The sequence below is a fragment of the Cynoglossus semilaevis genome, chromosome 1 (genome assembly GCF_000523025.1).
Source record: "Cynoglossus semilaevis isolate Cse_v1.0 chromosome 1, Cse_v1.0, whole genome shotgun sequence".
NCBI classification, from domain to species: Eukaryota; Metazoa; Chordata; class Actinopteri; order Pleuronectiformes; family Cynoglossidae; genus Cynoglossus; species Cynoglossus semilaevis.
Window position 1 is genome coordinate 4,948,608 of NC_024307.1, and position 26,424 is coordinate 4,975,031.

The 26,424-nt window shown below is 44.3% G+C and overlaps 1 protein-coding gene and 1 long non-coding RNA gene across 3 annotated transcripts in view; both read right to left on the reverse strand.

Annotated features, from left to right (window-relative positions):
• LOC112488064 (uncharacterized) overlaps positions 1–3,741 on the reverse strand; it is a 28,390-nt gene extending 24,649 nt beyond the window's left edge. The window contains exons 1-2 of the long non-coding RNA XR_003051773.1: positions 3,644–3,741; positions 2,520–2,603 (exon numbers count right to left, since the gene is read on the reverse strand). This is a non-coding gene — a long non-coding RNA (uncharacterized LOC112488064). The remainder of the gene's footprint in view (positions 1–2,519; positions 2,604–3,643) is intronic.
• A 927-nt stretch (positions 3,742–4,668) lies between these two features.
• The window catches only part of kif26ab (kinesin family member 26Ab), a 117,638-nt gene continuing 95,882 nt past the window's right edge, over positions 4,669–26,424 (reverse strand). Inside the window, exons 1-13 of one of the 2 annotated variants that reach the window (XM_008331995.3) lie at positions 23,693–25,995; positions 20,947–21,130; positions 17,293–17,505; positions 15,788–15,881; positions 14,936–15,198; positions 13,928–14,111; positions 13,233–13,392; positions 12,781–12,943; positions 8,790–12,048; positions 8,181–8,374; positions 7,257–7,280; positions 6,832–6,982; positions 4,669–6,736 (exon numbers count right to left, since the gene is read on the reverse strand). In XM_008331995.3, coding sequence (XP_008330217.1) covers positions 6,555–6,736; positions 6,832–6,982; positions 7,257–7,280; positions 8,181–8,374; positions 8,790–12,048; positions 12,781–12,943; positions 13,233–13,392; positions 13,928–14,111; positions 14,936–15,198; positions 15,788–15,881; positions 17,293–17,505; positions 20,947–21,130; positions 23,693–23,709 — 5,088 coding nt within the window. In that variant the 5' untranslated portion in view covers positions 23,710–25,995 and the 3' untranslated portion in view covers positions 4,669–6,554. Of the gene's footprint in view, positions 6,737–6,831; positions 6,983–7,256; positions 7,281–8,180; positions 8,375–8,789; positions 12,049–12,780; positions 12,944–13,232; positions 13,393–13,927; positions 14,112–14,935; positions 15,199–15,787; positions 15,882–17,292; positions 17,506–20,946; positions 21,131–23,692; positions 25,996–26,424 lie in introns of those variants that run through there. The other variant, XM_017036564.2, reaches the window with a different exon arrangement.

Sequence of the window (26,424 nt, forward strand, 5' to 3'; positions counted from 1 at the left end):
ACGTTATAAATACTAAAGTACTAAATTGTTATTCAGTTAGGGGTGTAAATATATATATATTTAATTACTTTTATTTTATAGTCTATATTGTTATTGTAATATATATTCGCGATATTTCATTTTATGATAGAGTATCAATACTCTACAACACTGTATTTATTTGTATTAATAATTACCATGCAAATAACCATGGCGTTGTTTAATTCATTTTTTCTTGTATTTCTTCTCTAGTAAATACCAATGTAAATCCCTCTGTTCCAGTTGTAGTAACCTGAAGTTCAGCATGTAACAGTAGTGCGAGGTTACTATGCCATCAGTTTTCCTATAATTAAATTAAAACGGTTACATCTAATATCGCAATATACCGTATTGTTGCCCTGTATTGTGGTACACATCACATTGCCAGATTCTTGCCAATACACACCCCTAGATTGAGTGTACAATCACAATTGTTCAAATTAATTGTGTTCAATTCTAATTTACTGTACATATAGTAAAATGGGGGGAAAAAAGCGTAAAAGGTGATGTTGTCCTGGTGTTCTACACATGCCATTTGTCTAGAGTATGTGGATGTCAATAGTTATGACCCTCGTGAAGCCCGACCACAGTCTGTGTGCGAGGCTTACATCTTGCTTAACCTCTAATAATTTAAGGACTTCCCTGCACAACAGCTTGTTTTAATTACACTGAATAAGTGGCAGCATTTGGTCAGGTTTATAGGTCTTCTTCAAAGAGCAGACTGGGTTTAGACGGGCCAAGCTGTCGGTTTGTAGTGCTGTAAATCCAAAAACCCAGAGACTGCTAGCACTAACAATGCCTCGGGGCAGATGCAGGCCGGGCAGGGGAGAGAGTCAGGAGGTTTGTGCAGCCCATTTTTCTTTGAACGTAGTTACTGTTTGGTCTAATTGGAAGACGCAAGGTCAACTATGGTGACAAACCACCCAGGATATAAGGAAACACATGCAATAGTGTTTTGACAGATTTGGACCGAGAACTGTACGATTTGAAATGGCCTTTAAGTGGATAGGCTAAAAGACAGTATTCACAGTCTTCTCTTTGACAGGAAGGCAATAATGGATCGGATACAAATAGAGTGAGAATCAGACTGCTTTTGGATAAAACAAGGAGAGTCTGCAGTGGGGGAGTCAGAGGGAGGGGCTACCGCTGACTTTTTAGTGAACTCATTGCTATTCTAACCAAACACTCGACTCCTCACTAATGATGAGAGCCCCGAGGCAAAGTGGGCTGAGATACATGTGGTTGACTGTTCAGCAGCATCAGGCGTCTGCAGCAGCTCTGACCAACTGTTTCCACTCTGCACAGCAGCCTCCTAAAAGCACAGGTCTACTGAGTGATTTGTCAAAGTACCTCTGTTGTGTTAAAATAATTGCAGTCCTTAGCGAAAATGCCTTTTCATAAGGAGACTGCAACTGGCAACAATAGAAAACAAGAACCACACAAAAAATGTTTTCCTTCACAAGGGCTGGCAATTTAAAAAGAACACAGTGTAAATGTAATACTGTTATACATAGGAAAGTTGGGTTGTTTTTTTGTTGTTTTTTTTGCACTACAGTTGTCTGTCTAGACCAGTGTTTCAGGTTTCAGAATGCCAAAAAACCACTGAGCCAGCAAACAGAAATCACCCAGAGAATTTGATTTGAAACACAGTGGCCATCTGGTCTTGCCAGTAAGCCAAATTAACCTCTTATGGTTTTGATCAAAACAGAATTAACACGGAGGAGGCAAGATGCTATTTCACAGCAGGTTTCAGTTTCTAGCTGAACAAATCTAAACACGTACAGTGGAATTCTCTGCAGGATTGGATGTTTCACACTGAGCACAGGGCCCTTTGGACGAAGACAGTAATTGTTCTGCACCCTCTCATTTTCTCCCATTTTCTATATGTTTGGTTTTAGAGCTGTGTGTTGTTGGTCAAACAAAGAGAATACAATGTCCTCAATCTGGGCTTTTCTTGTGATAGATTTAAAAAAACTACAAAATGCAAAATGTATTATCTGATGGTTTAAATAAAAAGCATGCTCAAATATATATTGATAAGAAGAAATGGATATATTTCCTTAGCAAGAAAAACTATGTCAGGACAATTTTAAGTGAAAATTGAATTTTCTGGATGGGGATTTAAAATAATTATACACAAAATTATTTTTCAGAGGGTTATCTATTTTGAAGCTAAGTGGAAAAAGTCAAAATAATTTTAATTGTTAGATTAAAACTCAAATGAAAAAATGAAGTGCTTCCCAACGCTCCAGGAGCTGCAAGTGTTTTCTGTCATTCTGGTTGATTATACCTCTGTCCAGGTTAAAATAGGACAAAACCGTGTCAACTGTAGTCACAATGGAGACATGAAAAAGAGACCAGACCCTGGAACTCAGTTTTTGTGAAAACCACTAACAGAAAAAAAACATTATAAACAACAGTATAAACAGTGTAAATGTATTCTGCTCACCATTAAAAAACAATACAGAACAATATATACAGTGTAAATGTATTCTGCTCACCATTCAGAAGAAAGTAAGGTAGATGCACTGGTACAGGGAGGGATACTGGGAGACACGGTCACATGAATCAGTTGGACCGGGCAGCTTCTCAAAAGATGCAAAACAAAAAAAAGAGGGCGAGATGATTAATTTCCTTTGACAATAACGGGTAACTGATTTGAAATTCACTGCACTTTGTGTCACACCCCGAGAATATGTCAGGTAGATGCCGGCTAGTTTGTGTTCAAACGCAGTATTATAGTGTTCTATAACGCAATATGCGCAGCACTTTCTTGGCTGGAAAACGTGTAAGAAACAGAGAGCATCAGAGTGAATTTATGGTTTACAAGTTCTTCCAACGTGATGACACTGATGTCTATAAATCACCGGTTTCTAATTTACTGCTATCACTGGATTGTGTTGTTCAGATTTTCCACATCACCAGTGCAGGTTGGTGATATGAACGATGGCATTTGACCATGAAAAAAAGAGTTGCCTTTCGGTCAAATGTTCAAATACTATTTATATATAAGCTGGGATCAGGTGATCAAGGGATCAAGCCATTTCTATTCCTTTTAGCTTTAGATTTCACTCACACATTGAAGCCTCTACAGCGGTTCCTGTTTGGCTAAGATTTATAAGCTATCTGGTATTTTAATAAACCAAAGCAGTATATTTTATGGTTGTTTTTTTTCGTTCCACCATGCCTCTATCAGGTAAATAAACCATTTTATTACATTTTTACATTTATTTTTTCAACTTATATATCCTAGCATGAATGTATACAAAAGATTAACACATAACACAAAACTTACGTTTATATTAAGACACAGAGAGACACATTTATATATATACATATATACAGAAGGGGCATAATGGTTACTTCAAAATTTAGCTAGTTTTGCTAGCCATCTTAGATGTTTCCCACTCTAAATTTAGTAAAATTTTCTCTTTAACTACTCCGTTTTGCTGTTTGTTCTTTATCATCAACATTGTCAGAACGTATTCCACTTCCTTTCAGTTTAATACGGTCGTAATATTTCTTGCCGGTCAAAGGAACTACATTTAAGTGAAACTATCGTCACAAAACACACAGCACAAACAGCATCGGACGGTGACAGCACTCCTACAGCACAGACACTCACCCTTTTCGGTGAAGCTGTATTTGGTGATGTACCGTCGAGTAAACGTTGCCCGTGGGTTTGTAAGTAAAGAACTCATTACTTTAGTACCTGTCGTCGCGTGTTGTCAACTTCAGAACTCATTACTGTACAAGTACCTGTCGTCGCGTGTTGTCAACTTCATCTGCTGCGGCCCGTACCATTTCACCTGGCGAAAAAAGTAGGGGTGCGCTTGAGTTTAAATAAAAATAGTTAATTAATGTTTACAGAAAACAGTAACTGCACTCAAATATATGTGTGTGAAATCTTTTATCATGGATTTTATTATCATTTTTAATTCATCTGGCACTGTATTAAACATAGTATATCCATCCATCCATCCATTTTCATCCGCTTATCCGTTACCGGGTCGCAGGGGCAGCAGTCGCCACCCAAATCACACTGCACCGTACCAACCCCCCTAAACCTTCCTGCGGGTGGTGAGTCCACTGGAAGGGACCAACCGCCCTAACCGGGATTCGAACTTGCCCAGGAGGTGAACCCTGGGGTTCCACACCAATGACAGAGACATTGCCTCTAGGCCAAAGCGCCACAAACATAGTATAATAAATAAATAATTTATATATATGGTTTTAATGGACATGTCTGTAGTCTTATAGCATCAAAGGTCAGTTTTGTCCCACTGAACAAATTATGAATTATTTTATAAAACTGTTTGATTACAGTATAACTAAAATAGTATGGTCCACAGAAGTTGTTGTACTCTACAAAAGAAAAAGTTGATGTGTAGAGAAGCTCCAAGAGCTCCAAAACCAAGGCAAGAAAAATACTGATTTATCTTAGCAGGCATAACCAGCCACAATTGTACACCATGTGTACCATGAGATCAACTCAACCCAACATCTGCCACAGGCCATTTCCTGTCTACACTCCTGGTACAAAAAGCATTTTCACTCCTAAAAACGTACCTGCATTATCTCTGTGATCTGCAATGATACGACCTCAGCGCTGGAGGTTGCTATGGAAAAACATACACCTCTGCATCATCAGTATGTAGAACCATTTTATTCACAGTTACTGTACTGTAAAAGTTAAACACAAGCTGCCATATCATACATTTATACACAGGGTCTGAAAGTCCCGTACAAAAGCAAAGGGATTTGGAAAATATGGGTTTCGATATGAAATATGGCCTTACATACAATAATTTATTGAAAAAGTCTTGGTTTGGTAATAGTTATTTAATTAACAAGCCTTAACCCACATAATTAAAAACTGAAAGTATCGTAAAAAACAAAACAAAAACAAAACCAAAAACATAATGGTAAAAAATGGAGTAGAAATCATTCCAAAAAGTGAATAAAAAATCTCATGCAGCATCTTCAGAAAGGGCCTGAGACATCTTTGTAAAGAAAAGAAAAGAAAGTCATTTCCATCATAGATATAGAAATCAAACACACCAAATACAAAGCCAGTTTGTTTTACTCCACAATCATCGTTGATCTCTCTCTCTCTCTCTTCATCAGCCGTTAAATTTTCAACAAACACATTCGAGCAGCTTTAAAAGCTGATTTCATGATTGATTCTGCTAAACAACGTCATGCTCAGTTGTATTTGTTCACTGCATCATTTCCCAGAACACAATTATTCTGCAGTCATTCTCGGACACGTGATTCCACTTCCATCTGTCCATTTAGAAAAAGGAGCAGGAGGCTAAAACTGTGTCGTTGCCCTTAAGTCAGTAATGAGGTTTGTAACAGTAAGTTGCAGTTAATGTACTGGAATGCATAGAGCCAAAACAACAGCACTTTAAATTGTAATGGATCGAGGCCTGTTGACCTGTGCTCATCTCATCTGTGCCTCCTTGTTTTACTATAATTTTTCTCCACTTGAGGCTCTGTGATGAGCGCTGTTATCTGTTCATTACACTCTATTCACAGGCGAGTGTGGAGAAGGTTAAGTCTCTCAGGTTTGCTAAACCACCCAGTGAGGTACCGGAGAGGATGGCTAAAATAAAAATAACCACCAATCACTGTGGCCCTTGGATTGATATGTTTTGGCTAAATAATTTGTTCTCAGTGAGATAAACATGGACAAGCACAGCTTGAATAAGCCTTCTGTCATCGTCTATACCCCTGCTTGACTGCTGCTCTACCTTAGAGCATCCTCTGAGACCCATTTTGATCAAGGCAATAGCAGGGACAACACATTCACTCAGCTCTGCGAGCTTTTAAAATCCAGCCGGCAGGAGATGAATGAATACAGCAAATGTGATCGTGGATGAGATAACGTCATCCGGTTTGAAAATCTAGAAAACTGCAGGACCAGAGAGTAAAACTTAAGGCGCAGGAGGCTGAATGAAAATGGAAAAAATGCTGACTGAGGTTTTGAAACAAGAGAAAAGGCAAAGTCTGGGAACGCAATAACATTAGCTTATTGCTTTTTTTCTTCTTTTTTTCTCTTTTTATTTTTTTCCCTTAAAGGATATTTGTACATACCACATAATCATATAAATACACTATACAATGCAATAGAAAATATTTTTCATAAAAGCAATATGTTCAGGGTTTGCTAAGGTATACTTAAGATACCTGCACCATATGAAAAATAACAACTTGAAACAAAATAATAAAAAGGCACTTCCAGGCGTTGTTGACTTTTGAGTAAGTGATGGCATTTGTCTTGCCATTAGGACAGCAACATTTGTGCTCGCGTTTCACCTCTGTCTTTAAAAACCATGTCCTTGATAACGAGGCACTGTAGTTTGGTGGCGGCGATGTTCTCTGTTTTCATGGCACATTCCACTCTCACTCAGTCTCATCTGTCTCCTGTTGTTCTTCATTCCAGTGGTTGACTACTGGCAGGCTGCTACATTTCTTTTATCATCCTTCTGTTCACTTCCTCATCTCTCCACCTCGACTTGCTTTTTTCCCTCTCAAACTTCCACCTCGCGCAGTCCCTCCTGTGTGCCAGGCGTCGACATGCTGATGTCAAAGCAGGTAACCATCATGACGCGGGACTTGCATAGGTTGACACAGAACTCCAGCTCCTCTGTGGCCTGTGCCAGGGCCTCCAGATACTCCAAGGACTCTTTATCTAAATTCTGGTCCACCTCAACTGTGAAAACCCCAAAATGAAATGGTGGGTCAGTCTCAGTAAAGTTGTTAGGAGTTCACATTTGTTACTTTTAGGTAGATTCAGCTTTGACTTACACTCTCCTATCCACTTGCTGGGGTCCATCATCAGACGGGCCTTTGTGTCTTCCAGCTCTTCCAACAACGTCTCGTGCTTCACTTTCAGCTCCCTCACTTGCTGTTGCCTTCTCTCCAGCATTTTCAGCTTAGTGTTGAAATACAGCAGGCCCTGATGCACAAAGATAGATAATCAATTACAGCAACCACTTTAAGGCTCCAACGGTTCAGCTGACTGAGCGAGCTCAAAGTCAATTGAAAATAAAAAAGTCAAAACACAGTGATTCTGAGTCGTAATGGGTAATCTATCACTTTTACTTGATGTCATGTTTTACAACCCGACCTCAAATGAGCACAGCGAAACTAAATGAAAAAAAAACTGATCCATGAACAATTAAATAAAACTCAATTTGGAGAATGTTTGTCATGGAGGAGAACTGACTCACCTTGTCAACATCCTGGAATGGTTGCTAAATTAAAAAAAAAAACAAGAAGAGAAAAAAGGGTAGGAACATGTTAGTACATTAAACTCCACTTTATTGAACTATTCTTTATGAGTGAGCAATCATACATTTATTCAAATAAGATTTAGAAATGAAATGTGTAGAAATGCAGAAATAGACAAGTCATTCATGTTCAAACAGTAATGGCAAGTAGATAAAATCCAACGATTTTGTTTTTCTTAATTGAATGTGAAATCAAACATCCCTCTAGCTGATTTAATATCTTCTCTTAACAAATCCCTGCCTGTCTGCCCTGAGCTTGTGGGAGCTGTTAATAATTCACAGAAGAGGAGCCAGCTATAAAAATGATTGGGCATTTGGTGATGAGTGCTTGCTGTGAGTTGATTTGGGAGCGTGTTTGGTGCCGTTGAATTCATCACGCGTTCCCCACCAATCTTTTTATAGATCTTCAATTTCGTCTTTGTACACCACCACGACGGGTCATCACTCAAACCGAAACACAAACCAATTAACCCATGTCAGCAATTGCCTCCTTAACTTCTAACATTCTGAAGGCGTGCTGTCAAAATGCCCAGACTTTTAAACTCTGGGATTTGTCTTTGAGTGGACAGAAGGTCAAACGTCTGAGACATGCTAGTCCTGTACTTTAAAAAGAAACTGGGAAGAAGTGAGCTAAGACGTTCCCACAGCACAAGCCGGTGCTACACATGTACGGCATGTTGGACACCAATGTGACTAATGCAAAACATTACTCAGGCTTAGCAAACAAGACAGGACTGATCCTCGATTCAGACACTACTCCGTCTTTAGGAATTTCACCGAGATGAATTATTGAGTCCGAAGTCACCCCGCTCTCACCTCTGTGGCTTCTTCATGGCGCGAAGTCCGAAGTCACCCCACTCTCACCTCTGTGGCTTCTTCATGGCGCCGCCTCTGGAGTCTTTCCACATCATCAATCTCATACACCTTGATCTCAAATGGTTCCTTCAGTGGTCCAGACATTGGAGGCAGGTCCACCCACTGACCAGCCGTGGCAGCCTTCTTCCCCAGGGAAGATGTGTCTGGCAGAGGTGCTGGGATCAGGCGTCGTCTCTGAAAACCTGCAAAACATTGTTGACATCATCAGTGACATTGGACAACAGTATATATCAAGCTCTAAACTGAATATGAATGAGGATAAGAAATGTAATGGAAGGCTTTACATAAGCCAGCAGAGTTGCTGTCATTGCTTATTTCCTATTGTTTACTGTATTACAATGCTGTATAAACATGGCCTAGACATATTCAGAGGGTTAGTTCCTGAACAAGGTCTCTTCTGTTCATTTTAAATTAATCCTAGTTGATCCCTTTAGTGTTGACAAATCATTTTCTCCGAAACAGGATTTTCAAGTTACACAGTCTTGAATGTATAATTTCCTCAGAGAGAACATTTTAATAAAATCCTCATTCATAATCACTCAGCAAATATCTTAATCATATACAGCTATTTGTAAAACCCTTGTTTCTATTTCTCACCATTGGCTCTCTTCTTGGGATACTTGGAGTTTCTCGTTCTTCCCGATGAAGACACGCCGCTCTCACTCATGGAGTCATGGGCAGAGGAAGCGCTGCCGGTGGCTTCGCTGTCACGGATCATACTTTCATATCCGCTGCTGCCACCACTGTGGTAGAACAAAGCTGTCCTGCCCATAGCTGGAGGCAGCTCCCCGCTCAACACACTGCTGTTGTCACTTCCATGGCCACTGCTGTATCGCTGCGGCCGTCGGGGGGCTGTGATTTTACTGTACGGAGATGGCAGCATGGCTGTGGGGGATTTGTCTTCACTCACATTCACCCCGCTGTCATTCCCACTATCTGAGTCACCTGAACCTCTCATGTGTTTGCCAGTCGGGGTGCCCGTTGCTAGTTCGCTCACGCGACTGTTGGCAGCCCTAATGGCCTGCTTTGTGCCCATAATAGTTCCTCTTCCAGGCTTGCTACCTGCAGCAGCAGTTGTCCGAGTAGCAGATGTTCGTCCCGATGGAGGGAGGTTGGCGTTGGTATTTCTGGTCACAGGTGTGGACAGAGATTTATTGGAGGAGCTCAGGCCCTTTGAATTGTTTGCAGACAGTGAACGCGCCTTACTACCACCAACTGTTCCCATTGCCTTAGGGTTTGCAGAGGCTTTTACCTGACCAGATTTGCCAGTATTTCCTCCAGACGTGGATGACGAACAAGGGGCTATGGGTGCACTGGACGAATTTGGAACACCAATTCTTGGAATGGACCTGTTGGATTTGTTACTTCCTAAACTTGCCCCACTGTTCTCCCTGCTGAGAGCAGTTCTGGAGCCTGATAAGGACAGACTTTCACACCTTTCTAGTGACATTTGGCTGCCATAATGCTGCCCAGAGTCCCCTCTATGCCCTCTAGCCTTCAGGCTGGATGTAACTTTGGCTGTGTTGAAGCTGGACGTTTTCAAACCGATGGACTCTGCTCTGTGCCGCACATCAAGCTGCTCCTCTGATACAGCGGCCCTTATTCCAGAGGTCCTTCCTGTATCCCCATACGGTGACTTTAAGGCACTTTGGGGTAGCAGGGTCTTAGGCTTATGATCAAGACTGGACTTCCGTACTGGCGGGGGAGGAGGCGAGGTGCAACCAAGTTTCGGGAGGTTACTTGCTTTCTGTGAGCTAGCCTTGTTGTTTTTCCCTAAAGAGGAAAATTTAAGGCTTGTGGTTGATGCCATAATATCATGAGTTGCCCTGGAATCTGTGGTGGAATGGATGACCGGCACTGTTCCTAGTGTAGTGGCACCTCGTCTCAGCTGGGGCATTTTACTGGGCGGATTTTTAATAGCTGATTTCTCACAGCCATCGACCACCCTCTGGGATGAGGTAGATCCCTGCAACTTTGGCGGACGAGGTATGCTGTTAGTGTTGTTGGATGTTTTGCTCAAAGGTATGCCACTGGTTGGGTTCCTGGGAATTCGGCTGGTGCTGTTGGTTTCAGAAAACTGAGGTTCTGAGTGGTTGTCACTGCGATGCCAAGGATCCTCCTGTTTAGTCTCATGCCTTGGTTGCTCTCTACTGCTGCTGCCGCTACAGCTACTACTACTACTATGAGGGATGGATGAGGTAGGTTTCATCTTCCTAGGAAGGCTGGAGTGGACTGGAGTGGGGGACTGTGGTAGTTGGGAAGAACTAAGAGAATGAGCTTTACTTATTTTAGACGTCAATCTTAGAGAGCCTTTGGCTGATTCTGGAGATGGAGGGCACTTTGTCAAGGACAGTTTGCTGGAGGCAGTGCTGTCACTGTCTTGTTCAGAAAAACTAAATCCACTGTCATTCAAGGAGTTTTTGGCATCTCTGGGAGAGGATACACAATGGAACATGTCCAGCGAATCAAAACAAAATGTGGCCTCTTGACCCATCTGTTTGGAATTAGGAAGGAAGACTTCTGTGGAATGAGCCCCTTCACTCTCCAAGGTGCAGACACTAACTTCACTCAGCCAAGAGCTGATAGATGAACCTCTGCTATTGGCACACTCCATTGTTCCGCCCTGAAGAGGTGTGACCGCTGCCATGTTGCCCTCCAGTCGTCCTTCTGCCGTTGTGTATGCGTCAAATTCGTCATTAATGCTGCTAATGATACTGACAGGTCTGGAGCCAGAAGCCAAGGCCTGGAGAGAACAGTCACTGTTGAAGCTGATAATGCTGGATGGCCTCCCTTTATCTACAATGCTGCCTATAGAGAGCTCCTCCACCACTGTGAACACTAGCTCATCCTCTCCGTTTAGCTCTATAGGCTGCTGTAGAGTGACGGTGGCTCTAAGGATGTCGCGATCCAGACACCTTTCCCTTAAAGCGGAGCGAACCTGGCATACCTCCAATGGAGCCCTGAACAAATGAGAAGTGCAGGGTTCCTTCTTCTTTACAGCTTGGTGGCTCATTCCCACAGGTGGCATTCTGGTGCTTGATCTTTCCACAACGTCTGCATTCTCTCGCTGTTGTGAGGGGGGCGGGGCCGGCTTCGGCAGTCCTTTCTTGTTGAAAAAGACCTTTTCCCGTACCACAGGCTGAGAGTTTAGAGCCGCTGATTTATCCGCATCAACCTGACTCTCAGAAATCAAGACCTTCTCACCATCGGCACTGGTTCTGCATACAGTGGGGACATGTTCCAGGGTTCCCTGTTCTTCAGGTATGCACGGTATCTTTGTATTGTCCAGTTTAGATTTGGAGTTTGGACTGCACGGCTGTGGTGTGGTGACAGATTTCCCAGTTTGTTTGGGTGTGATGGCCTCTTGGTTGAGAGCATTGTTTACTACAGTCTTTGGTGAAGCACATCCTTGGCTTTCCCTTAGTTTTTCAGTCTTTGGGCTTGCCTGACTTCGCTTACCCTCTCCCACAAAGGCAGTGGGTTCTTCACTGCCATCTATACACTCGAGCCTCTCCTGCAGCTCAGCGAATGTGTTGCATTTAAAAAACTGGTCCCTGTCCAGAGGGCCCTCTTTAACAGACCTCTTTTTATTCAGTGAAGGGATGATGGGAACAAAAGCAGGTGGCCCTTCATTGTCACTAAGTTCTCTGTCTGAAATCGCAGTCCCCCCGGGCCCCACATAAATGACAGTATCGCAGGACTGCTCACTACTGGAGGAGTAGTCTGGGTCACTGAGAAAAGCAGGCAGTTCTGGATCCAGGGCTACTGTTCGAGGGTGAAAGGGCCTGAGGTGTGGTGGCCTGCGGATTCTGCCTTCCTCGCAAGAACTCTCTCCCCCTGAAGAGCTGGATGCATACTGCAAAGCAGAGACAAAGGAGTCGTTAGTCTTCTTGGATTTAAATACGATCTCATTATGTAATGACAGCAACGTCATTTTATTTTTGAAAAATGTTAATGAAATAATCCAGTCATTTTATGGACCAGTTTAAACTAAGCAATAAAATACTGGCTAAAATTAATCCTAGGGTGACCGTGCACTTAATCAATAGTCACACAGAAATTAATGTCAATGATATAAATTGCTACATGTGGACTGCACTGTGATTAAAGCAGCCACCAATGTCAAATAAATACATGCTGTCACTCCAGCTAATTATCTGGAGCAATATTTTCCTAATCCCAGAGAATGCCTTGCACAGTTCTTTAGGCAGTAGTATTGATTACATGATTATGTGGTGCAAAGCTGAGACAAACTAGCTTTGAGTTACTGCACTAATAATCTTTCATTTGCAGGAGCGCGCACACATTCATTTGCTTGATAGCTCTGAAGACGCACGAGAGCAAGAAATATGACGAGTACAATAAAAGTTGCACTTGTACGTTGTGAATATAATTGCTATATGAGCAGCAGTTAGGAATGTGATGTTAAATACAAATTTCACTGCATTACAAAATGATTGTAAATATTCTAACGTATTATTATAATATTATTTAGCATTAATAAAAGTAAAATTGTTGTCACTGGATTTCAATAGATTTTTTTTTTTTAATCCCTGCATATGTTTCACCAGATTTATCAGTGTGTTACCTTGGATTTTTTCTTTCGCATGCGGTGTATCCGCGATGCCAGCTGGATTGTGGTGAGTGAGTCAGCATAGTTGGCAGGGGAGTCAGAGATGTGGGCGATCATGGTGGTTCTGCAGTTGATGTTGCCAAGGGACTCCCTCAACAGCATTGTCAGTTTGCTTTCCCTGGGGGATACATTGAGTAAACAGCATAGCCATAATCAAAATTACAGTGGAGCTAGCCGACATGACTGGCAGGAGAGGCTAACGAGTCCTCTCCAGTGACACGTCATTAATCGTTTTTTTACCTGAGGAATTACAGTATAATCTTATAACAGCGGCGGAAGTAATTGTACGAGGCTATCTCGGTAATCTAAATTATCACACGACAGATTGGCAAGGAGGATCGTAATTAATCATAGTCTGTGGAGGCAAAATAAATAAGAGGGTGTTCAATGACTGGTAATTGACTTACCTGTAAGGTACATGCTTTGCTCCATTTGTTAACGCCATGATGACATTTCCCAGTGCGTTCAGAGACAGACACAAGCCTCCCCCTCCATCTCTGCTCTTACTCGGGACCTTCTCACAGCTTCCCAGGTCGATGAGGTGCAGTCTGCTCCGTCCACCTGACACTGCGCCAACGACAGAGGAATAACCAGATGAGCGCAGTGCAGACACTCCCTCCCTGAAGTCACTTCCTTTAATGAGGAGCGGCACATCTTAGCCCAGTAGACCACAAACAGTCATAGCTGTGTGATTTATGAGCGTGAGAGGTTTGAAATGATTCAGATTGCTGAAACACTCGTACACTCCCTCGTACAACAAAGGTACCTCAATAAGGCCATCCCATTGGTTGGATACGAGTAGAGGAATGAAATGTAACGCAGTGACTTCTGTGTTGTTTGTTACTTTGTTCACTGATACAACAAGTGAAACAGTAAATATTTTTCTTTTCTTTATGACCAAATCATAAAACTTTATACAAAATATATATTAAGTATAATTTCGATTTACAAACCAGAAGTGTCAATATTTTTATTCAGTTGAAATATACACAGTGGTTGAATGCAGATGTTTATCTCCTCGTGTAAATCTCTGCCAATGTGTGGCATCCAGCCGTAAATCGGCTACAAAAGAAAAATGACATGAAGTAATGTAATTACTAACTTCCTCCCTTGCCGCTTTTCTCCATGCGGTACTGGTAAATGTGCAGCGTGAACAGCATGTGGGAGTTGCGCCGATCTTCCTCGTCTGCATCCGGTCTGTTGGTGCTGCGTGCAGAGATGGCTGCATCCAGGAAGAAGGCGGCTTTCTCAGCTGTGGGTGCACGCAGCTCACTCTGATTTTGGAGCTGGAGGTGGAGTGGGTAGGGGGGGAGGCAGGGTGAAAGTAGACAGGGTTCATGGTGAGCAAGGGAGACCACACCAGGTTTGCAAAAAAGGCTAGATGTGTGAGAGGCACAAGAATGAGAGGGGGATCAGTTAATTGGACCCCAGCACACAATTCCTGTCCATTAGATTGGGTCTCGGGGGCAATTAAAAGTGCAGATATTCACACACAGGGAGGGGGATTAGGTAAGGTAATGGTGCAGCAGCAGGCTGGGGCATTGGCTCCAACATGGATGTGATAATGATGAGATGCAGAAAAAGTAGAGAAGGAGATGAGAGGAGAGGAGGTAGACAACCAGCAGGAGGCACCGTAACGTGGGCTGCCAGAAGAAGTCTTGATCTTTTGAAGTCAAGGTCCGTACAGATCCTCCGAAACAACACCTGACAGCAACAGCTGTGAGTCCCTCCAGACCTCCGGTCTTCCACCATCCCCCAGTAATACTCGGATGTGCTGCGAGGATTGGCACTAAAACACGGCTAATACAGTAGATGCTGATGAATGCTGACAGCCGAGTCAATACAAAGGTAAGAAAAAAGCCATCAATACTTCAGATGGCTTTGAAGAAAATATAAAGCAGGGATTTAGGAGGCAGGTAGGATGAAGGGAGAGTGGCGGGGGATAAAAACACATTCATGCACTCACAGGACAAAGTCAAACATCTCAGAGAGGAAGAGGCAGATCATACACAGAAACCGATCGATACCAAGACGGCCTTATACTGTATAATCTGCAGGGAGAGTGAAAGGATCAGCGAACAAAAGAGTGAGGAGGTGGAATGCGTCATACCTGAGTGCCGCAGATGGGATCCTCTCTCAGGTGGATTCCCGGGGATTGGCCTTCCTGTACGCTCTCCGTTGACACCTCCGACAGCAAGTCTTTCAGCTCCTCGTCTTTTCCAAAGATTTCCACCGCGGACACTCGGACCGAGAAGCGCGTCCCCATCTTCTCCTTGCGTTCATTGATTAGCTTGAAGAGCCAGGAAATGGCGCAGGGCACGATGCCCAAGTTCTGAGTGGAACTGTCTTTGCCAATCATGGTGTATGTCTTGCCTGAGGATGTGTAAAAAAAAAAGGAGAGAATGAATGAAAACAAGAAGAACTGCCGGCTACGTGTGTCGCAGCAATCAGAAAATAATTACTTATTTCATCATTCAGTTGCTGACAAATCCATAAACACTGAAATTGGATGTTTTCCATGGAAGAGTTATTGTGTTAAACGGCTGAAAAAAAAAATCATAATAACTGATGTGGTTTATAGGTAATAGACTGTGAGCTAAATAAAAATCAAACACTTATTAAAGGAACCTTTTCCAGAAGCTGTTATTCTGTGGTGAATTAGAACAAGTGGAAACTGCAGCGTGAAGAGGAGGAGCCCTTCAGCTCCTCAACACTGGCCGGTCCAATTACTGGGATTTTAATTACAGACTGAGCCCTAAAGCCTGGATGCAGCACTTTATCCCTCACCCTCACTCTCACCTCTCTCCCCATTCCTTCACTTCAATCGCCCCCAGTCCCTGACTTAGCAGAGTGAGCAGCTAAACCTGATTGTGGACATTGAGTGTAGCTAACAAAGACCAATGAGGGGATTCTCTGGCTAACAAAGGCTCTCGTCTAATCTCTTGCCAGTGAAGGAGCTTACCGAGCTTCACTTGGCCGAAGCAGAAGATGCATCCGTCTGCACCATTCACCACCGACTGAATGACCTCGGCTACCGTCCCGGAGCACACCTCCGCCTGTGGAAAAGAAAAAAAACACACAGACACAGCCAGCAGACATGGTCAGTTTTTCAGTTCAGCCTGTTGCTAGGAAGAGTGTTCCTAAGAACAACAACTCTACAACCACAACAAATGGACAAACAGGTGAAATTAAAACCAACACTCTACAACATGGAGTGTTATTGAAGGACGTACCCTGGTCCATGAGGAGTACACTGCTACAATATGAATGTTTTATACGGATTTCATAAAACTCTATTTTGGTCCAGAGGAATAAGAAATTCATGGTTGGGAGACTAGACATTTTCCATTAAAAAGAAATGTACTTTGCTCCATGCATATATGAGTCAGCACTTTATTAATCTGCTGCCAGCTACGATGACAGCACAGCAGGCCAGTGAACTGCACAGTCTCTACTGCGAGATTACTTGTAAGTAGTTCACCTCATGAAACTCCAAAAGTTTTCTTTTTCACCTCTCCTTGTGAAATCAGCTTAAAATCAGTTGACCAATCACACAACACTTTCAACAGAAATGGGAAACCATAGACGTCCATATTAGGGTGACCAGAAATAACTGAGGGGCATTGATCTGGCAACACTGTGGGTTATTTTTAGAAACCTCCTGTACACACTACATTTAATTTAACAACTGTTATGTTTTAATGACTCTGCGTTCCGTGTGCCCCTGTGTTTCGTGACGTGTAGTCCATTTCCACAGTCTGTTTCTGCATGGGTCCTCTGAGGCCCCGGCTTCTGCGGGAAAGGCCCTTTCACCATACATCACACGGCAAACAAGGCCTCTAACAGCAGAACAGCTTGCTGTTACTGTTAGCCACCAGCAGTGCTGTCCCAGTGGTGCAATTCTAGCTGCATGGTCTCAGCTCTGCAGTAGAATTTCGACTTGAGCCATCAGCAGATTACAGGAGGAGTGTTCTTGCCTCACCTAGGAGGCGAGGATAAAGGGATAAAGGATCTGAAGCTCTCACCTCTACAGGAACACTGTCCTACATTGTGATGATAATTTACCCCTAATTTTCAAGATTACTGCACCATGGGAAAATACATGGACTGTATGACTTTGAACACCTTTGCAGTGTCTGAACTTTTTTTTTTAAATGTGCTGTTTGTTCACAGTCATTGCAACAAAGTTACTAGAAAATAAACAATATCAAATATGTGACCTCTACCCAGGACCACACGATATAAGTGTTCTATGAAAGAAAGGTTGGCTATAACAGGAGTAAATTCAAACCATTCCCCCGGGGGCAGTAAAAGCCCAGCTGTCCACATGGGAACAAACGCCCTCTGACCTCAGACAGACATGTTTCTCTAGGCCACACCCTGTCAGCACCGTGTTGTTTGCCCTTGAGAGTCTGAACTCACAAACAGAACCTTATAAAACCAACACACACTCACACCGGCCCTTACTTGTGAGGCATCCTGGGTAAAAACAGCATCGAAGGCAAATATCTTTGGAACAGCCACGGTGGCAGATCTCCTGTGTCCTGAACCGGAGTGTGGACTGGACGCAGGATCGTACAGGGTCAGCTGCTTCTTCCTGCTGTCCACCTTCAAAAAGGACTGAGATTCTGAAGAGTCCGCGGTCTCCAGGGAAGGACAGATGCGCATCATCACCTTTACCTGGAATCAAAGTGAAAAGAATTAAAAAGAGGTTTAGAAAACAGGACTTCACCAGAGTGGTTATCTTTTGGTAGAGAATAAGAGTCAGCAGGACGGGAGTTTTGAGGAAAACGACATTCTGCACGATTCATCTTTTCTCAGGGCAGTAACAAGGAGAAATAAAAAATGCAGCAGTGCACCTTGGGAATTGCGAATATGGGTTAGGATCTAAACTAAGAACATGGCTCAGCATTGTGCATTAACATCACGTCCACAGTGTCAGAGTTGATGGACACTGTTGGTCGCTATGGAAACTGGTGAAGTCAATGGGTCAACATTGTCTAATGGTGTCAGACAGACGGCAAGGTGTGAAGTGAGAGTCATAGCAGAAAATGGTGGATATTAAAGTGTTTGAAGCCCCACGCAGAGGGATAATACCTGGAGTGGGTGTTTCTTTGGACCAGGTGCAGCTCACCAGCACGGGAGCATATGGCCCCCCACTTAGCCCATCTACTCCCTCTGGCTTTTTTTTACTCATAGACAGTGTTGAAAACAGAAAATGGACAACACCATCTGAATCATCATTGAAAACAGGTATAAAAAAAACCTGGTTTCAGAAGTAACTATCGAAATGTACAAGTCGGGAAAAGGATAAGGGAGATTTTCTCAAGATCAACAAAAAAACACATGTGGTTCCAATATGTTCTCAAGATTTCTAACAAAAAAACACATGTGGTTCCAATATCTAGGTTCTAGTTCTTCTTTTTGTTTTTTAACAAAGGTGATAGGATTTCTACCAGGTTCAATACACCTGGTCCCTGTGTCCAAGGTGGGGATGGGACATCAGGTGTTGAAATGTACCAAACCCACTATGTGTACTACTGCAGTAGTGACCCTTGACTAAGAGCCAATACGAAAGTGATTCCTAGAATATGATTCTATAATGGAAATGGATTGGATTGGATGGATTTATGAGCTGAACTCTCTCTCAATCAATACCACGAACACTTCCCTAAAATGTCAGTAAGTTCATTACCAGGTCATATTAGTTGCTCTTTAACATCTGTTTTCCTCTAACCTAGACCATGATTTACAGAACTATCTTCTTGTTAAGACAATAGGTCTGAAAATATAAAGTTTCCTGTGAAAACAGTAGGACGTAAACGTCACTGCATACGACCTGAACAACTGAGATCACCTGGGAATTATCAGTTCAGCGTCACAGAAACTCCAAACCAACTCTGTAGCATTCCTAAAGTCCTAAACTTTACCTAAGGAGCAAACAGTCTGTTCATTCCTTCCACAGAACACAGTAGAGTCCATCGTATCACCACCACATCATGCAGTAAAACGGACCAGTACTTCTATCTGCAGGTGTCGATTGCAGCCATCCCTGGCAGGCCTGCTCATGCCCAACATAACTGTCGTGGTTGTGGAGATGAAGTCATTCTCCCAGCTGTGTACGGTGGCACCTCGCTCACACAACAGCAATTTCCTGACTCTTCCACGCTCCTCCAAGGAAGCACTGTGTCTGTAGGTGTGCCTGGGTTCACGCACGTCCACATGACACCCCTGTCTACGATTACCCTCTTTGGAAATGTTGATAACTTGATATTGCTCAGCAACCTGATGGTCAGATATACGCTGCTACGGTTTTGTCCGCGAGAAGATTGAAATATATCTCCAACTGACAGCAGACGTAAACAGCTCGTGGGATATGTATAGCAGTGTTTGGAGTTCCTGTCAACTCCCTTAGTGTTTAGTGTTACACCTAACACTACATCAACAGCAGAGTTTCTACTGTATATCCTACAGTAAATGTGATCGGAAACCAAATCCTGCACAGTTTTAAAGCACGTCTGACGCCTCCAGGCACTGAAATGAAAACCTTAGAAATCATCCAACTCCCTTCACGTTTTGAGAGATGACCGTTTGGCTAGCGACTCGTATCTAAATATTTCCACAGATCTTGACCCCCGCACTCTGAGACAAAGTCACTGCAAATTCCTTTCTTTCAGTGAATGAATTCATCTTGGATTCCTCGGGCCAAGTGTGCACTCTCTTTACACTCCACAGGGGGCTGTTATCCTGACTGACATGTGCATATGCTGAGTAGATTACATTTGCTGTGATATTTAAAGTGGGCTTTACCATTCACAGAGACACTGTCTGGCAGACAGAGGACACCAGACAAACTTGTGTGTCAGTTTTATTTATGTTGTCAAAGATCAGATGTTGGGGGCTGAAGGGGATTGGCTACAGTATTTTCACACCTCAGACCCTGTGTTAATGGCCTCTGTTTCCCTGTCCTCTGATCCCCCACAAAATCCATTAGAGCGACTTGGCATTTCTCCCTCCACTCAACTGCCAATGCCTCAAGAGTCGATGTAGGTCAGGAGCACACATGTGGGAGCGGCCCTTGTATGAATTGAAGGAAACAAGACATTCAACTCGCTCACATCCAATTTAATAATATGAGCTAATATGAAACAGACAGAACCAGAGCTAACAGCCACTGGAAACAGCACTGACGCCACAAAACTGAGGAGAAAATGACAGTTCATACCAACTCCATAAACCATTTTGGATCGGCTGACCATTGGCTGACCATTGGCTGACCAATCCAAAATGTTCATCATGATGATCGGGTTCATCACATGTCCTGCACCTACGGCACTATATCACCGCAACAGCATTGTCAGGTGTCAAGAAAACGGAGTGAAGAACAAAAAAAAAACGACTAAATTATGGGCTACGTTCAGATTCGTTGTCTGTCACATGATCTGAGGGCCACACTGGTCCATTTCCATGTGGTCCACTCCTTGGCTGTGGGCCTAATGGAAGACAACAAATATTCATACTACCTGTGGTAGACCTCCACTACGTCAAACGTCTGTAGGACCCCCCCCCCCACCCCCCTCCCCGAAGTCTGTGTTTCAATAACACATCTGTGTACCTGGCAACAAGAGCCTGCATTTCCGATCCAGGTGGGAGCTAATCTTATTAGGGGACTTCTGTATAAATACAGGACGTCGGCTCCCCCAAACAATAGCTAATGAAGCACAAAGGAAGAATGTTGTGTTTATACAGCTTTGTTTAATGACTGTCCCACTGCTGCCAGTCTGACTTTCATCATTATCATTACACATGGCTGCCTTAAAAGGAGATGGGAATGACCAGTGAAGTCGAGTTTTTAACTTTATTCTGACTTCAGACGGAGGAAGCTGGTCACATGAATCAGACGAATTCATAACATTCCAGAGAGATTATCTGACTTCATCTCTGTGGACTGTAGCAGAAGATATGCTGCCTCTGGGCCACTGTGCTGCCACTCTGCACCCCCCCTCCGCCCCCCTTCAAATAAGGGTCTGTCTGTGTATGTAAGTGTGTGAAGGGTCAAGTGGGTTTGTATGGGCAGTCCATGTGGATGACGGAGATCAACTGCCCAGTGCCCTCTCTCACCTTTCCCATCCCTGGATTCTCTTTCACTTTGGACACAGCTCGGAGCAGGCATGGCGGGGCCGGGGGCGGGGACACCTGCAGGATCCCGCTGAAGTTGGTGGGGTAGATGGAGGGCTCCTGTGGGTGGAGCAGAGACGGCTGGTGCTTCTTCCGTTTTGAGGACAGGTTCAGCTTCTGAGCTGCCCTGAAAGACAGAAACGCAGGAGGTTGATGTCAAACAAAGTCATGCTGTGGCAGAAAGTTCAAAACAAATCCCAGCAAATTGCATTCAGTCGGATGATATTTTCCTCAGCAAAGAGCTCTTTGTGCACATTTGAAAAGGAATCGACTCAGTTTTTCTTTTTTTTTTAAAGGGTACACTGATACACTGTTGGAAATCACACAGTGATACCGTGACATAAAGGTCACAGCCTTATTTCTTTAAGCCAAAACATTCTGTATTAAAAGCTACAGCAATCCACGACTACTAGATTTTTGCAGCTCAACAACCTCCTCCTTCATCCCCCAATTTATTCTGTTTAAAGAACAGACTTGGCCAAACTGAGGCCCATGGGCCAGATACGGCCCACTGAGCTTTCTAACTCGGCCCGCTGGTACATGGGATGGTAGAGATCGATGCCAATCCATCTGTTTCAGGTGTTACATTGAATCGACTGTAATTTCTGTTAACGCCACTATATGGCAGCAGACATCAGATGTCACACATGATCTTTGATTTAATTCATTTGTTTTATTCTTGTACATATTATTTAAATTATATCCAACTATTACTGAACCGCCCCACCAGTCAAATGTGGAACCTCATTTTGGCCCATGAGCCAGAGGGTTTACCCACCCCTGTTCATAAAGGTCAATGCAGCAAACTCAGTTTAACCACATGTTCTCCTGTTTAAATGAAAATCCATTTCTGTATAAAAAGAACCATAAAGATAACTGGCATTTGTTTAAATGAGCGTGGGAATAATGAACTTATCTCTCTCAAACACAAAGCAGGACGGCCGCTGTTTTCCGAGGGAAGCAGGTAAGCCCAGCCCTTTCTTCTATATTTAAGTGTTCTCTTTGCAGACAAATGGCTGTGCGAGCAGCTAACAGATACCTCTGTTGTAATTGAATCTGGCTTTCTAATTAAAATCCACTGTCATCGCAGCCCGGTGTCTCCAGGAGACGGCAGAGAAGAGACAGAGAATGGCTCCACCACCAACTAAGACATCCACTCCCTGCTGTCTGAACCTCTGCCACTCAGAGGGCAGCACCAATATGTCTGCCTGGCCTGCAGGGACTCTTGCCCGAGGCAGAGTCGTTCCAGGTATGACATTGCTCTGGATCAGCTAACAATGCACCTCAGCGAGATGTTCAAGGACAGGGGGAGAAAGTAAAACTCCAGGGACATTGAGTGCAGTAGTATAATTTCAGAGAAATGAAAAGGAGAGAAAAGGCAGTTGTCGACATGAAGGCAAACGTTGAACAGAAGTGAAAGAAAATGGAGAGTAAACGATCCAGCATTTACAGGTAATTGATTTTTCCCTCAAAAATATACAAAAGAAAGAGAGAGAGAGAGAGAGAGAGAGAGAGAGAGAGAGAGAGAGAGAGAGAGCTAGAGAAGGCACAGGTACTTGAGTGCACCAGTGGCTTCCAAAGAGCCCAGCCGGAGCTCATTAGTCCTGAACCCAGCTCCTCTGGACAGGGAGGGTGGGGCTGTGCCAAAAACGTGGCCCCTCCCCTTTCTCTTTTCCCCACCCTGCACGCTGGAGTGACAACCTGAACCCCTCCTCTCCCCGGCAGTACCCACTCTACTGTTTGCCCCCTGCAGCGACAGCCCAAGAGCACAATCAGGGACACACTGCCGACTGATGGAATAATTATTGCATCCTGGAAGGCTACAGGAGAAGGGTCTCCCCAGGGAGCTGCCGATGTGTGATAGCATGTGAGACGGATCGTGTGACGAGGAAAAATGAGATGGAATAGATGAATGTGAGAGGGAGAGGGAGAGGTGGGGTGGAGGGGGGGCTACAGCCAGAGCGCACGTGGCACGTGTGTGCAACCAAGTGTGTGTATGTACATTTATGAGAGGCATCCACAGCACATTTACACAAGATAGATGTAGCCTGTCGCTCTCTCTCTCACGCTATTCTGTTTCCATACCTTTGTCATAAATCAGGCATCAGAAGTCACCGTAGGACGCCCAGTAGGGACAGAAGATGGAACTGAACTGACTCACACTGGTCCTGAGCAGCCAGCAGTGCTCACAGCCCAACACTGTAACCTTGAGATCTAATCCGCGCTGCACATGTGATCTTCCGAAGGTGGAGAAAAACAGATGATTCTGCCTTTTTTTTTCCTCCTCCAACACGAATGCAGGTACACAGGAGAAATTAATTGCTTGCCCCCTCCTCACCTCCCTCCCTCCCTGCCTCCCTCCGTCCGTCATCCCCTCCCCACCGCTGTCTCCGTCTCCCAAATATGTGATCAGTCAGTGAAAAATCGAGTGTGAAGTGCAGCTCACGTTTCTTCAACAACAACAGCTTGTCCACCTGTTCGCTCCCTATCCACATGCAAATCAGGCTGTTTACCTGCACAACTTAGTTCGACTCTGCTGCAGAGCTGGGGGTCTGAGCAGTCGGATTTTTGATGGAGTGCAAATTATACTTAATACTGAGTGTGTTTTTTTCCCTTAGGTAAAAAAAAACAACAACCATGACATAGTGAAACATGCATCAGTTTGAAAATGCTGCAGCGTTGTACTTACAGCTCTTTCCAATCCATTGTCTAGTTGGTGGTCATAGTCAAAAAAGAGACAAGTGATAGAGTTCAACTTTGTAGTCCATGGTCGTTTTATCGCTGCTCTCCATTACTTGCATGTGTGATAGGCCAACATAGTCTTCGAGAAATCGCAGCAAGGCGGGGCTGCTCACTAGTTGGGGATCGGGGGTCCTTTTTGCTGCAATCGCAATCATCGAGGTTCCACTTGGTTTCACAGAGGTTTGTAAGAAGCAGGAGGGGTGGGTAAAGGAGAAGGAAAAGGAGGAGGAGGAGGAGGAGGAGGAGGACAAGGCATGGGCGTTAGAGTAACCAAGCACCAGGTTGGGCAGGGCAGAGGTGAGGGTCCCCTGGGATAACAGTCGGATCACAGTGAGGGTCTGCAGGTAGTCCCCAAAAAAAAGCTTCTTAGGAGCTGAGAGATGTTGATGATGAGAAAAAGATCCTCCAGTAAAACACCCAAACCACCCCGCCACCCCACCACAATGCCTCTTCACCAGCAAAAGTTCAGCATCAGTTCAGAAGCTACTAAAAAAGAAAAGAAAACCTCAGCGCAACAGCTTCTTCTCCAACTCAGTTCTCCTCATCCAGTCTCTCATTCAGTAAATCCACTCTGGCGTGGCTGCTGTGGGAGGCTGCAGGTCCTGCTGCCCGTGTTCCTCCAGAGTCTGTGCTGTTCACAGGCAGAATGAGGAGCAGACAGGATCAACACGCACGGCTAGCCTGGAAGATTTCCTCGGGTGGCAGAGAATGAGGAGAATCTCATACTCTGGTTCCGCCTCTCTGTCCTTCCAATGCTGTCGGAGAAATGCTGGCAGCTGTCCTGCCGCGTTTTCTCTCTCATTCTGGCTCTCCCTCTCTGCCGTTGCCTCTCTCTTCCTCACTCACCCGTATACACACACACACTGCCTTCTCTCTCTCCCCTCTCTCTCTCTCTCTTTCTTTTTTCTCAGCCCAGCCCCTTTTTCCCTCTGACTGCCAGACGAGGTGTCAGCACTCGATTGCTGGCTGCTCGCGGCGCAATTTGCAAGTATTCTCTTTCCCATTCAACACTCTCAACACACACACACACACACACATGGACAGACACACAAAGGAAAAGAGTTTCATACAAACCCCGGCGCACACGCGTGCACATTTGCAGCCCAGCACACGTCACATGAATACTTAATGCCCACAGGAGCCCTCTCTTCTTTTAGGGTCCCACACTTCAAACAGATTTGGTTAGTATGCCTACAGTGCACGCCTGCGTGAGCGTACCAGTGTGTATGTGGGCTGCTGTGTTTGTCTGGAGAGCGAGTGTGAGTTTTGCACCATTGTTGAAGGATGTGATCAACAAAATGAGGCAGAGGTTCGTTCCTCAGGACAGAGAGACACGCTGATGAGGAGGAGGAATATACTTTGGAGCAGAGTGTGAGAACCAGGGAGGCACAGACTCTAATGCAGAGACTTGAAAAAATAAAAAGAGTGCATGGGTGAGAAGGGAGAGTGAGGAGGGTGAGGGGAAGACGATGAACAGATGACACGTTAGAAAGGCAGATTTATTTTGGCCAGCGTGAGGGAGTGCAGGCGGTCAGTGGTCAAGGGTAAAAAGGGGAATGGAAGCATGTGAGTGGGCGAATCCAGGGCTGGGAGAGGACCCTGTATTCCCAGGGCTGCCAATTTACCAGCCAGTCCTCTCTGCCCCCCCTCCACCCCCCAGCAGCCAGTCTTGTTTGGAAGGCTCAGGCTTTGGCTGCAGAGAGCCTGCCAGAACATATCGACAGACAGAGTTGGGCATGAGACTTAACAGATGAAAGTGCATTCAGCACAGGCTCTCCTCGACTCTCCCCGACTCCCTCCTTCTGACACACTAGCCGTTGTCTGAACTCTGCAGGATTAAATTCGGAGTTCAAAAAATACTGCGGAAAATAAAAGCCCCCTCCGTCTGGAGAGCGAGGTACAGTAATGAAGCAGCCTGATATATCACATAACCTTTATCTTCCCTGTTGCCACGGCGCGCTTACCTTTGCTGCAGTGTGTCTAAATTAATTTGCTGGAGGTGAGCTTATTTTCAGGAGCCAGATCCATCTCCTGGAGGCTCCACCGCCGTGTTCTCTAACGCTAAACCTTTGCCTGTAAACAGGTGAGTGATTGAGATGACAGCTGATGTGGACAGTGGTCTCCCTGACAACACCACCAGTCATTAGTCTACCTGAATGTAGTTCTGAGTGTTATACTTCAAAATGACATAATAATAGGAAGCGGTCACAGTTGGAAGTGTCTTGACAGCCTTTCAGCTCGATCACTGTCTCCTCGTGAACAGACCTCGGAGACAGATAATGACGCTTATGTATAAATGAGGCTCAGCCAGGGATGGAGGAGCGTGTGGAATGAAAGGGTTTTCTTTTCTGCCTTTGTTTCCAGAAAGAACATCTAGATTTCGGGGGCTTTGTGGAAGGAGGAGAGCAGGTCAATGTTTGGTCCGTCTCCCTCCTGGTCAGTTATCGCGCGACTCTTTCCTCTTAAGTTCCTCGGAAGTACCGATCCGAGAGAGAGAGTCATTAACTGCTCCACTCATTAGCTTTTGGTGATCGTTCGTCTCCATTTTTTAAAGGTCGACTAAATGCTACTTTGGAATCTGACTTTTTCATAGGTGATCATCACTTTGGCCACGTTTACCACCTCTGGCAGCGATTCATTTTCTGTTGTTTAAAACTGCAGACAAGATAAGGCTGGAGT